This window comes from Panulirus ornatus, chromosome 11, assembly GCF_036320965.1.
Source record: "Panulirus ornatus isolate Po-2019 chromosome 11, ASM3632096v1, whole genome shotgun sequence".
Classification (NCBI taxonomy): Eukaryota; Metazoa; Arthropoda; class Malacostraca; order Decapoda; family Palinuridae; genus Panulirus; species Panulirus ornatus.
In genome coordinates this window covers 66040224-66052955 of record NC_092234.1, presented here as the reverse complement: position 1 = coordinate 66052955, position 12732 = coordinate 66040224, and the positions used below count along the sequence as shown (strand labels likewise).

At 42.5% G+C, this 12732-nt stretch overlaps 1 protein-coding gene across 1 annotated transcript in view; it reads left to right on the top strand.

The window, feature by feature from the left end:
- The window catches only part of Ttc30 (tetratricopeptide repeat domain 30), a 424420-nt gene that overhangs the window by 138331 nt on the left and 273357 nt on the right, over positions 1-12732 (top strand). Inside the window, exons 4-5 of the mRNA XM_071666254.1 lie at positions 11472-11615; positions 11801-11992. Of these exons, the coding sequence (XP_071522355.1) occupies positions 11472-11615; positions 11801-11992 (336 nt within the window). The remainder of the gene's footprint in view (positions 1-11471; positions 11616-11800; positions 11993-12732) is intronic.

The following is a 12732-nucleotide window of genomic DNA, read 5'->3' as shown; positions in this document are numbered from 1 at the left end:
GGGAAGGAGTAGCACAACTCCTGACACAGGAGTGGTGGGAGTATATGATAGAGAGTAAGAAAGTAAACCCTAGATTGATATGGGTAAAACTGAAAGTGGATGGAGAGAGATGGGTGATTATTGGTGCATATGCACCTGGGCATGAGAAGAAAGATCATGAGAGGCAAGTGTTTTGGGAGCAGCTGAATGAGTGTGTTAGTGGTTTTGATGCACGAGACCGGGTTATAGTGATGGGTGATTTGAATGCAAAGGTGAGTAATGTGGCAGTTGAGGGAATAATTGGTATAATGGGGTGTTCAGTGTTGTAAATGGAAATGGTGAAGAGCTTGTAGATTTATGTGCTGAAAAAGGACTGGTGATTGGGAGTACCTGGTTTAAAAAGAGAGATATACACAAGTATACGTATGTAAGTAGGAGAGATGGCCAGAGAGCATTATTGGATTACATGTTGATTAATAGGTGCACGAAAGAGACTTTTCAATGTTAATGTGCTGAGAGGTGCAACTGGAGGGATGTCTGATCATTATCTTCTGGAGGTGAAGGTGAAGATTTGTTGAGGTTTTCAGAAAAGAAGAGAGAATGTTGGGGTGAAGAGAGTGGTGAGAGTAAGTGAGCTTGTGAAGGAGACTTGTGTGAGGAAGTACCAGGAGAGACTGAGTGCAGAATGGAAAAAGGTGAGAACGAAGGAGGTAAGGGGAGTGCGGGAGGAATGGGATATATTTAGGGAAACAGTGATGGCTTGCACAAAAGATGCTTGTGGCATGAGAAGCGTGGGAGGTGTGCAGATTAGAAAGGGTAGTGAGTGGTGGGATGAAGAAATAAGATTATTAGTGAAAGAGAAGAGAGGGGCATTTGGACAATTTTTACAGGGAAAAAATGCAAATGAGTGGGATATGTATAAAAGAAAGAGGCAGGAGGTCAAGAGAAAGGTGCAAGAGGTGAAAAAGAGGGTAAATGAGAGTTGGGGTGAGAGAGTATCATTAAATTTTCTGGAGAATAAAAACATGTCTTGGAAGGAGGTAAATAAAGTGCATAGAACAAGGGAACAAATGGCAGCTTCAGTGAAGGGGGCTAATGGGGACACGATAACAAGTAGTGGTGATGTGAGAAGGAGATGGAGTGAGTATTTTGAAGGTTTGTTGAATGTGTTTAATAATAGAGTGGCAGATATATGGTGTTTTGGTTGAGGTGGTGTGCAAAGTGTGAGGGTTAGGGAAAATAATTTGGTAAACAGAGAAGAGGTAGTAAAACCTTTGCAGAAGATGAAAGCCGGCAAGGCAGCGGCTTTAGATGGTATTGCAGTGAAATTTATCGAAAAAGGGGGTGACTTTATTGTTGACTGCTTGGTAAGGTTATTTAATGTATGTATGTCTCATGGTGAGGTGCCTGAGGATTGGCAGAATGCTTGCATAGTGCCATTGTACAAAGGCAAAGGGGACAAAGGTGAGTGCTCAAATTACAGAGGTATAAGTTTGTTGAGTATTCCTGGTAAATTATATGGGAGGGTATTGATTGAGAGGGCGAAGACATGCATAGAGCATCAGATTGGTGAAGAGCAGTGTGGTTTCAGAAGTGGTAGAGGATGTGTGGATCAGGTGTTTGCTTTGAAGAATGTATGTGAGAAATACTTAGAAAAGCAAATGGATTTGTATGTAGCCTTTGTGGATCTGGAGAAGGCATATGATAGAGTTGATAGAGATGCTCTGTGGAAGGTATTAAGAATATATGGTGTGGGAGGCAAGTTGTTAGAAGCAGTGAAAAGTTTTTATCGAGGATGTAAGGCATGTGTACGTGTAGGAAGAGAGGAAAGTGATTGGTTCTCAGTGAATGTAGGTTTGCGGCAGGGGTGTGTGATGCCTCCATGGTTGTTTAATTTCTTTATGGATGGGGTTGTTAGGGAGGTGAATGCGAGAGTTTTGGAAAGAGGGGCAAGTATGAAGCCTGTTGTGGATGAGAGAGCTTGGGAAGTAAGTCAGTTGTTGTTCGCTGATGATACAGCGCTGGTGGCTGATTCATGTGAGAAACTGCAGAAGCTGGTGACTGAGTTTGGTAAAGTGTGTGAAAGAAGAAAGTTAAGAGTAAATGTGAATAAGAGCAAGGTTATTAGGTACAGTAGGGTTGAGGGTCAAGTCAATTGGGAGGTGAGTTTGAATGGAGAAAAACTGGAGGAAGTGAAGTGTTTTAGATATCTGGGAGTGGACCTGGCAGCGGATGGAACCATGGAAGTGGAAGTGGATCATAGGGTGGGAGAGGGGGCGAAAATTCTGGGAGCCTTGAAGAATGTGTGGAAGTCGAGAACATTATCTCGGAAAGCAAAAATGGGTATGTTTGAAGGAATAGTGGTTCCAACAATGTTGTATGGTTGCGAGGCGTGGGCTATGGATAGAGTTGTGCGCAGGAGGATGGATGTGCTGGAAATGAGATGTTTGAGGACAATGTGTGGTGTGAGGTGGTTTGATCGAGTAAGTAACGTAAGGGTAAGAGAGATGTGTGGAAATAAAAAGAGCGTGGTAGAGAGAGCGGAAGAGGGTGTTTTGAAATGGTTCGAGCACATGGAGAGAATGAGGAAAGATTGACCAAGAGAATATATGTGTCGGAGGTGGAGGGAACGAGGAGAAGTGGGAGACCAAATTGGAGGTGGAAAGATGGAGTGAAAAAGATTTTGTGTGATCGGGGCCTGAACATGCAGGAGAGTGAAAGGAGGGCAAGGAATAGAGTGAATTGGAGCGATGTGGTATACCGGGGTTGATGTGCTGTCAGTGGATTGAAGCAAGGCATGTGAAGCGTCTGGGGTAAACCATGGAAAGCTGTGTAGGTATGTATATTTGCGTGTGTGGACGTATGTATATACATGTGTATGGGGGTGGGTTGGGCCATTTCTTTTGTCTGTTTCCTTGCGCTACCTCGCAAACGCAGGAGACAGCAGAAAAAAAAAAAATATATATATATATATATATATATATATATATATATATATATATATATATAAGTGAGCTTGGGAAGGAGACTTGTGTGAGGAAGTACCAGGAGAGACTGAGTACAGAATGGAAAAAGGTGAGAACAATGGAAGTAAGGGGAGTGGGGGAGGAATGGGATGTATTTATGGAATCAGTGATGGATTGTGCAAAAGATGCTTGTGGCATGAGAAGAGTGGGAGGTGGGTTGATTAGAAAGGGTAGTGAGTGGTGGGATGAAGAAGTAAGAGTATTAGTGAAAGAGAAGAGAGAGGCATTTGGACGATTTTTGCAGGGAGAAAATGAAATTGAGTGGGAGACATATAAAAGAAAGAGACAGGAGGTCAAGAGAAAGGTGCAAGAGGTGAAAAAAAGGGCAAATGAGAGTTGGGGTGAGAGAGTATCATTAAATTTTAGGGAGAATAAAAAGATGTTCTGGAAAGAGGTAAATAAGGTGCGTAAGACAAGGGAGCAAATGGGAACTTCAGTGAAGGGCGCAAATGGGGAGGTGATAACAAGTAGTGGTGATGTGAGAAGGAGATGGAGTGAGTATTTTGAAGGTTTGTTGAATGTGTTTGATGATAGAGTGGCAGATATAGGGTGTTTTGGTCGAGGTGGTGTGCAAAGTGCAAGGGTTAGGGAAAATGATTTGGTAAACAGAGAAGAGGTAGTAAAAGCTTTGCGGAAGATGAAAGCCGGCAAGGCAGCAGGTTTGGATGGTATTGCAGTGGAATTTATTAAAAAAGGGGGTGAATGTATTGTTGACTGGTTGGTAAGGTTATTTAATGTATGTATGACTCATGGTGAGGTGCCTGAGGATTGGCGGAATGCGTGCATAGTGCCATTGTACAAATGCAAAGGGGATAAGAGTGAGTGCTCAAATTACAGAGGTATAAGTTTGTTGAGTATTCCTGGCAAATTGTATGGGAGGGTATTGATTGAGAGGGTGAAGGCATGTACAGAGCATCAGATTGGGGAAGAGCAGTGTGGTTTCAGAAGTGGTAGAGGATGTGTGGATCAGGTGTTTGCTTTGAAGAATGTATGTGAGAAATACTTAGAAAAGCAAATGGATTTGTATGTAGCATTTATGGATCTGGAGAAGGCATATGATAGAGTTGATAGAGATGCTCTGTGGAAGGTATTAAGAATATATGGTGTGGGAGGCAAGTTGTTAGATGAAGTGAAAAGTTTTTATCGAGGATGTAAGGCATGTGTACGTGTAGGAAGAGAGGAAAGTGATTGGTTCTCAGTGAATGTAGGTTTGCGGCACGGGTGTGTGATGTCTCCATGGTTGTTTAATTTGTTTATGGATGGGGTTGTTAGGGAGGTGAATGCAAGAGTTTTGGAAAGAGGGGCAAGGATGAAGTCTGTTGGGGATGAGAGAGCTTGGGAAGTGAGTCAGTTGTTGTTCGCTGATGATACAGCGCTGGTGGCTGATTCATGTGAGAAACTGCAGAAGCTGGTAACTGAGTTTGGTAAAGTGTGTGAAAGAAGAAAGTTAAGAGTAAATGTGAATAAGAGCAAGGTTATTAGGTACAGTAGGTTTGAGGGTCAAGTCAATTGGGAGGTGAGTTTGAATGGAGAAAAACTGGAGGAAGTGAAGTGTTTTAGATATCTGGGAGTGGATCTGGCAGCGGATGGAAACATGGAAGCGGAAGTGGATCATAGGGTGGGGGAGGGGGCGAAAATTCTGGGAGCCTTGAAGAATGTGTAGAAGTCGAGAACATTATCTCGGAAAGCAAAAATGGGTATGTTTGAAGGAATAGTGGTTCCAACAATGTTGTATGGTTGCGAGGCGTGGACTATGGATAGAGTTGTGCGCAGAAGGATGGATGTGCTGGAAATGAGATGTTTGAGGACAATGTGTGGTGTGAGGTGGTTTGATCGAGTAAGTAACGTAAGGGTAAGAGAGATGTGTGGAAATAAAAAGAGTGTGGTTGAGAGAGCAGAAGAGGGTGTTTTGAAATGGTTTGGTCAATGGAGAGAATGAGTGAGGAAAGATTGACCAAGAGGATATATGTGTCGGAGGTGGAGGGAACGAGGAGAAGAGGGAGACCAAATTGGAGGTGGAAAGATGGAGTGAAAAAGATTTTGTGTGATCGGGGCCTGAACATGCAGGAGAGTGAAAGGAGGGCAAGGAATAGAGTGAATTGGAGCGATGTGGTATACCGGGGTTGACGTGCTGTCAGTGGATTGAATCAAGGCATGTGAAGCGTCTGGGGTAAATCATGTAAAGCTGTGTAGGTATGTATATTTGCGTGTGTGGACGTATGTATATACATGTGTATGGGGGTGGGTTGGGCCATTTCTTTCGTCTGTTTCCTTGCGCTACCTCGCAAACGCGGGAGACAGCAAAAGATAAAAAAAAAAATATAAAATTTTTATATTATTATATATATATAAATATATATAATATTTATTATATATATATGTAATGATTTGAAAATATGTGAGAGAGTAAAAACTGAGTAAGAATGGAAAAAGGTGAGAACTATGGAAGTAAGGGAGTGGGGGAGGAATGGGATGTATTTAGGGATCAGTGATGGATTGCGCAAAAGATGCTTGTGGCATGAGAGAGTGGGAGGTGGGTTGATTAGAAAGGGTAGTGAGTGGTGGGATGAAGAAGTAAGAGTATTAGTGAAAGAGAAGAGAGAGGCATTTGGACGATTTTTGCAGGGAGAAAATGAAATTGAGTGGGAGACAGTATAAAAGAAAGAGACAGGAGGTCAAGAGAAAGGTGCAAGAGGTGAAAAAAAGGGCAAATGAGAGTTGGGGTGAGAGAGTATCATTAAATTTTAGGGGGAATAAAAAGATGTTCTGGAAAGAGGTAAATAAGGTGCGTAAGACAAGGGAGCAAATGGGAACTTCAGTGAAGGGCGCAAATGGGGAGGTGATAACAAGTAGTGGTGATGTGAGAAGGAGATGGAGTGAGTATTTTGAAGGTTTGTTGAATGTGTTTGATGATAGAGTGGCAGATATAGGGTGTTTTGGTCGAGGTGAGAGGGTTAGGGAAAATGATTTGGTAAACAGAGAAGAGGTAGTAAAAGCTTTGCGGAAGATGAAAGCCGGCAAGGCAGCAGGTTTGGATGGTATTGCAGTGGAATTTATTAAAAAAGGGGGTGAATGTATTGTTGACTGGTTGGTAAGGTTATTTAATGTATGTATGACTCATGGTGAGGTGCCTGAGGATTGGCGGAATGCGTGCATAGTGCCATTGTACAAATGCAAAGGGGATAAGAGTGAGTGCTCAAATTACAGAGGTATAAGTTTGTTGAGTATTCCTGGCAAATTGTATGGGAGGGTATTGATTGAGAGGGTGAAGGCATGTACAGAGCATCAGATTGGGGAAGAGCAGTGTGGTTTCAGAAGTGGTAGAGGATGTGTGGATCAGGTGTTTGCTTTGAAGAATGTATGTGAGAAATACTTAGAAAAGCAAATGGATTTGTATGTAGCATTTATGGATCTGGAGAAGGCATATGATAGAGTTGATAGAGATGCTCTGTGGAAGGTATTAAGAATATATGGTGTGGGAGGCAAGTTGTTAGATGAAGTGAAAAGTTTTTATCGAGGATGTAAGGCATGTGTACGTGTAGGAAGAGAGGAAAGTGATTGGTTCTCAGTGAATGTAGGTTTGCGGCACGGGTGTGTGATGTCTCCATGGTTGTTTAATTTGTTTATGGATGGGGTTGTTAGGGAGGTAGAATGCAAGAGTTTTGGAAAGAGGGGCAAGGATGAAGTCTGTTGGGGATGAGAGAGCTTGGGAAGTGAGTCAGTTGTTGTTCGCTGATGATACAGCGCTGGTGGCTGATTCATGTGAGAAACTGCAGAAGCTGGTAACTGAGTTTGGTAAAGTGTGTGAAAGAAGAAAGTTAAGAGTAAATGTGAATAAGAGCAAGGTTATTAGGTACAGTAGGTTTGAGGGTCAAGTCAATTGGGAGGTGAGTTTGAATGGAGAAAAACTGGAGGAAGTGAAGTGTTTTAGATATCTGGGAGTGGATCTGGCAGCGGATGGAAACATGGAAGCGGAAGTGGATCATAGGGTGGGGGAGGGGGCGAAAATTCTGGGAGCCTTGAAGAATGTGTGGAAGTCGAGAACATTATCTCGGAAAGCAAAAATGGGTATGTTTGAAGGAATAGTGGTTCCAACAATGTTGTATGGTTGCGAGGCGTGGACTATGGATAGAGTTGTGCGCAGAAGGATGGATGTGCTGGAAATGAGATGTTTGAGGACAATGTGTGGTGTGAGGTGGTTTGATCGAGTAAGTAACGTAAGGGTAAGAGAGATGTGTGGAAATAAAAAGAGCGTGGTTGAGAGAGCAGAAGAGGGTGTTTTGAAATGGTTTGGTCACATGGAGAGAATGAGTGAGGAAAGATTGACCAAGAGGATATATGTGTCGGAGGTGGAGGGAACGAGGAGAAGAGGGAGACCAAATTGGAGGTGGAAAGATGGAGTGAAAAAGATTTTGTGTGATCGGGGCCTGAACATGCAGGAGAGTGAAAGGAGGGCAAGGAATAGAGTGAATTGGAGCGATGTGGTATACCGGGGTTGACGTGCTGTCAGTGGATTGAATCAAGGCATGTGAAGCGTCTGGGGTAATCATGGAAAGCTGTGTAGGTATGTATATTTGCGTGTGTGGACGTATGTATATACATGTGTATGGGGGTGGGTTGGGCCATTTCTTTCGTCTGTTTCCTTGCGCTACCTCGCAAACGCGGGAGACAGCGACAAAGAAAAAAGATATATATATATATATATATATATATATATATATATATATATATATATATATATATATATATATATATATCCCTGGCGATAGAGGAGAAAGAATACTTCCCACGCATTCCTCATGTGTCGTAGAAGGCGACTAAAGGGGACGGGAGTGGGGAGCCAGAAACCCTCCCCTCCTTGTATTTTAACTTTCTAAAAGGGAAACAGAAGAAGGAGTCACGCGGGGAGTGCTCATCCTCTTCGAAGGCTCAGATTGGGGTGTCTAAATGTGTGTGGATGTAACCAAGATGAGAAAAAAGGAGAGATAGGTAGTATGTTTGAGGAAAGGAACCTGGATGTTTTGGCTCTGAGTGAAATGAAGCTCAAGGGTAAAGGGGAAGAGTGGTTTGGGTATGTCTTGGGAGTAAAGTCAGAGGTTAATGAGAGAACAAGAGCAAGGGAAGGAGTAGCACTACTCCTGAAACAGGAGTTGTGGGAGTATGTGATAGAGTGTAAGAAAGTAAATTCTAGACTGATATGGATAAAGCTAAAAGTTGATGGAGAGAGATGGGTGATTATTGGTGCATATGCACCTGGGCATGAGAAGAAAGATCATGAGAGGCAAGTATTTTGGGAGCAGCTGAATGAGTGTGTTAGTGGTTTTGATGCACGAGACCAGGTTATAGTGATGGGTGATTTGAATGCAAAGGTAAGTAATGTGGCAGTTGAGGGAATAATTGGTATACATTGGGTGTTCAGTGTTGTAAATGGAAATGGTGAAGAGCTTGTAGATTTATGTGCTGAAAAAGGACTGGTGATTGGGAATATCTGGTTTAAAAAGCGAGATATACATAAGTATACGTATGTAAGTAGGAGAGATGGCCAGAGAGCGTTATTGGATTATGTGTTAATTGATAGTCGTGCGAAAGAGAGACTTTTGGATGTTAATGTGCTGAGAGGTGCAACTGGAGGGATGTCTGATCATTATCTTGTGGAGGCGAAGGTGAAGATTTGTAGGGGTTTTTAGAAAAGATGAGAGAATGTTGGGGTCAAGAGAGTGGTGAGAGTAAGTGAGCTTGGGAAGGAGACTTGTGTGAGGAAATACCAGGAGAGCCTGAGTACAGAATGGAAAAAGGTGAGAACAAAGGAGGTAAGGGGAGTGGGGGAGGAATGGGATGTATTTAGGGAGGTAGTGATGGTTTGTGCAAAAGATGCTTGTGGCATGAGAAGCGTAGGAGGTGGGTTGATTAGAAAGGGTAGTGAGTGGTGGGATGAAGAAATAAGATTATTAGTGAAAGAGAAGAGAGAGGCATTTGGATGATTTTTGCAGGGAAAAAATGCAAATGAGTGGGAGATGTATAAAAGAAAGAGGCAGAAGGTCAAGAGAAAGGTGCAAGAGGTGAAAAAGAGGGCAAATGGGAGTTGGGGTGAGAGAGTATCATTAACTTTTAGGGAGAATAAAAAGATATTTTGGAAGGAGGTAAATAAAGTGCATAAGACAAGGGAGCAAATGGGAACTTCAGTGAAGGGGCTAATGGGGAGGTGATAACAAGTAGTGATGTGAGAAGGAGATGGAGTGAGTATTTTGAAGGTTTGTTGAATGTGTTTGATGATAAAGTGGCAGATATAGGGTGTTTTGGTCGAGGTGGTGTGCAAAGTGAGAGGGTTAGGTAAAATGATTTGGTAAACAGAGAGGAGGTAGTGAAAGCTTTGCGGAAGATGAAAGCCGGCAAGGCAGTGGGTTTGGATGGTATTGCAGTGGAATTCATTAAAAAAGGGGGTGACTGTTTTGTTGACTGGTTGGAAAGGTTATTTAATGTATGTATGACTCATGGTGAGGTGCCTGAGGATTGGCGGAATGCTTGCATAGTGCCATTGTACAAAGGCAAAGGGGATAAGAGTGAGTGCTCAAATTACAGAGGTATAAGTTTGTTGAGTATTCCTGGTAAATTATATGGGAGGGTATTGATTGAGAGGGTGAAGGCATGTACAGAGCATCAGATTGGGGAAGAGCAGTGTGGTTTCAGAAGTGGTAGAGGATGTGTGGATCAGGTGTTTGCTTTGAAGAATGTATGTGAGAAATACTTAGAAAAGCAAATGGATTTGTATGTAGCATTTATGGATCTGGAGAAGGCATATGATAGAGTTGATAGAGATGCTCTGTGGAAGGTACTAAGAATATATGGTGTGGGAGGCAAGTTGTTAGAAGCAGTGAAAAGTTTTTATCGAGGATGTAAGGCATGTGTATGTGTAGGAAGAAAGTGATTGGTTCTCAGTGAATGTAGGTTTGCACAGGGGTGTATGATGTCTCCATGGTTGTTTAATCTGTTTATGGATGGGGTTGTTAGGGAGGTGAATGCAAGAGTTTTGGAAAGAGGGGCAAGTATGCAGTCTGTTGGGATGAGAGAGCTTGGGAAGTGAGTCAGCTGTTGTTCGCTGATGATACAGCGCTGGTGGCTGATTCATGAGAAACTGCAGAAGATGGTGACTGAGTTTGGTAAAGTGTGTGAAAGAAGAAAGTTAAGAGTAAATGTGAATAAGAGCAAGGTTATTAGGTACAGTAGGGTTGAGGGTCAAGTCAGTTGGGAGGTAAGTTTGAATGGAGAAAAACTGGAGGAAGTAAAGTGTTTTAGATATCTGGGAATGGATCTGGCAGTGGATTGAACCATGGAAGCGGAAGTGAATCATAGGGTGGGGGAAGGGGAGAAAATTCTGGGAGCCTTGAAGAAAGTGTGGAAGTCGAGAACATTATCTCGGAAAGCAAAAATGGGTATGTTTGAAGGAATAGTGGTTCCAACAATGTTGTATGGTTGCGAGGTGTGGGCTATGGATAGAGTTGTGTGCAGGAGGGTGGATGTGCTGGAAATGAGATGTTTGAGGACAATATGTGGTGTGAGGTGGTTTGATCGAGTAAGTAATGTAAGGGTAAGAGAGATGTGTGGAAATATAAACAGTGCGGTTGAGAGAGCAGAAGAGGGTGTTTTGAAATGGTTTGGTCACATGGTCACACCCCTCACCCTCCTATACGTTCAGGCCTCGATCGCTCAAAATCCCCCTCTCTATCCTTCCACCCCCAATCCGGTCTCCCATCTCTCCCCATTCCCTCCACCTCTGACACATATATCCTCCCTGTCAATCTTTCCCCACTCACCCTCTCCATGTGACCAAACCACCTCAACACACCCCCTCCTCTCCCTCAACCACACTTTCCTCACCATCACACATCCCACCTTACCCACATCCCCCTACCCCAACCACTAACTCAATCAAACCACCCCACACCACACATTTTCCTCAAACACCCATTCCCCAGCCCATCCACCCCCCTCCGCACAACCCCATCTACAGCCCACGCCCCACAACCACACAACACGTTGGAACCACCATTCCCCCAAACACACCCACCCTCTGCTCACCGAGCCAATGCTCTCGCCATCCACAATTCTTCAACATCCCCAGAACCCTTGCCCCCTCCCCCATCCTGCGACCTTGTATTTCATTTATTCATTTAATTTACATTTAATATTTGTTTAATTTGAATTTCTAGTCGTCCATGGTATACTTTAGACACATGGGAGATGTATAATTAGTGGGTTAGAGGCATGTTGATGAATTATTATTACATGACCCTGGTTGGTCCAGTAAAATGGTTAATTCAGCAAGGCTTTGGAACCAAGGGTGCCAGAAAATCGGTGGTGTACCTGTACTAAATATGGTATTCATTGTATATCATTTCGTGAAATTAGCAAACTAGTATCCATGGAATGAATCAAACTTTGACTCTCAGAACAATTGCAATATTCCAGTCTCGTGCTGCCCTGTCTCTTCTGGCATACTGTTACTTCTACATGCAAGATTTTGTAAATGCTGCCAACTGCTATGAACACCTCACCATCATTTTTCCTGAGATTGATGAGTATCGCCTTTACTATGCACAGTCCTTGTACCAGGTTGGTTTGATTTTGTGTGTTAAGAAGATTCTCAGAGAAAGAATTTGTTTTCCTGCATTTTTACTTTTACATATCTTATCCTCAAGACAAGAGTAATGTTAGGATTTTTTGTTAGTGTGATTCCTTGATTTATGAGTGTTACGCAGTGTTCCACATTTAACCAAATACTTATGATTCCCCTTAAGGCATGCCTGTATGAGGAAGCAATGAAAGTGACACACCAGATTGAGGCACCAGAGTATGCTGGTCATATTACGAAACTTCAGGCAGCCATCAAATATGGAGAAGAGGATCTCACTGGTGCAAAAAGCCTTGTTGATCAGTGTCCCACAGATGATCCAGACACTGAGGTCAACCATGGATGTCTTCTATATAAGGTCAGATTAAGATTAAGATCACTATGACATCATTGTAGTAAATTGATAGAGAGACCTTTGATGAATTAGCTTAGAATATAGGTAATTAAGTATCTTTGTGTATTTGAAAAAGAAGTTTGATTGACTGAACATGAAGTACTTTGGAAAAATTTTAATCAATATGGTGTTCATGGAAGATTTTTTGAATGCTGTGAAGAGCTTTTGTAATGGAAGTAGTTTTTGTGTGAGAGTAATAGGTGGCCCAAGTGAGAGGTTTGAAATTAAATGAGAGCATCATGGTTCTGCGATTTCACTATGGGTTTTCAGTATCTATCAATAGTGTATTGCTTCAGATGAGAGCAAGAACAAGGTAGGGTGATTGTGGAGGGATTACCATGGAAAAACTGATGGAAAATTGCTGCAGTTATGGTATGCAGATGTTGCTTTGCTATTAGCTATATCAGAAGAGTTGGCAAGAGAGGTTGACCACTTCAAAATGTGTAGGAGGTTTAAGCTGAAAGTGAATGTGAATAAAATTACTGGTAAGACCCTAGCTTTGAAAATGATGGAATGTCATATTTTAAGATCTGTTTGCATGGTGAAGAATGGGAACTTGTGAAGGAATTTAGATACTTAGGAAAGCTTAGTGAGGATGGCAGTAAGAAAGTTGAAGCTAAAATTAGATTTGTGCAAAGGAGAAAAATTGAGGGTGTTCTGAAAGCTCAAGAAAATGGGAAAAATTTAACCATGAAATGGGCAAG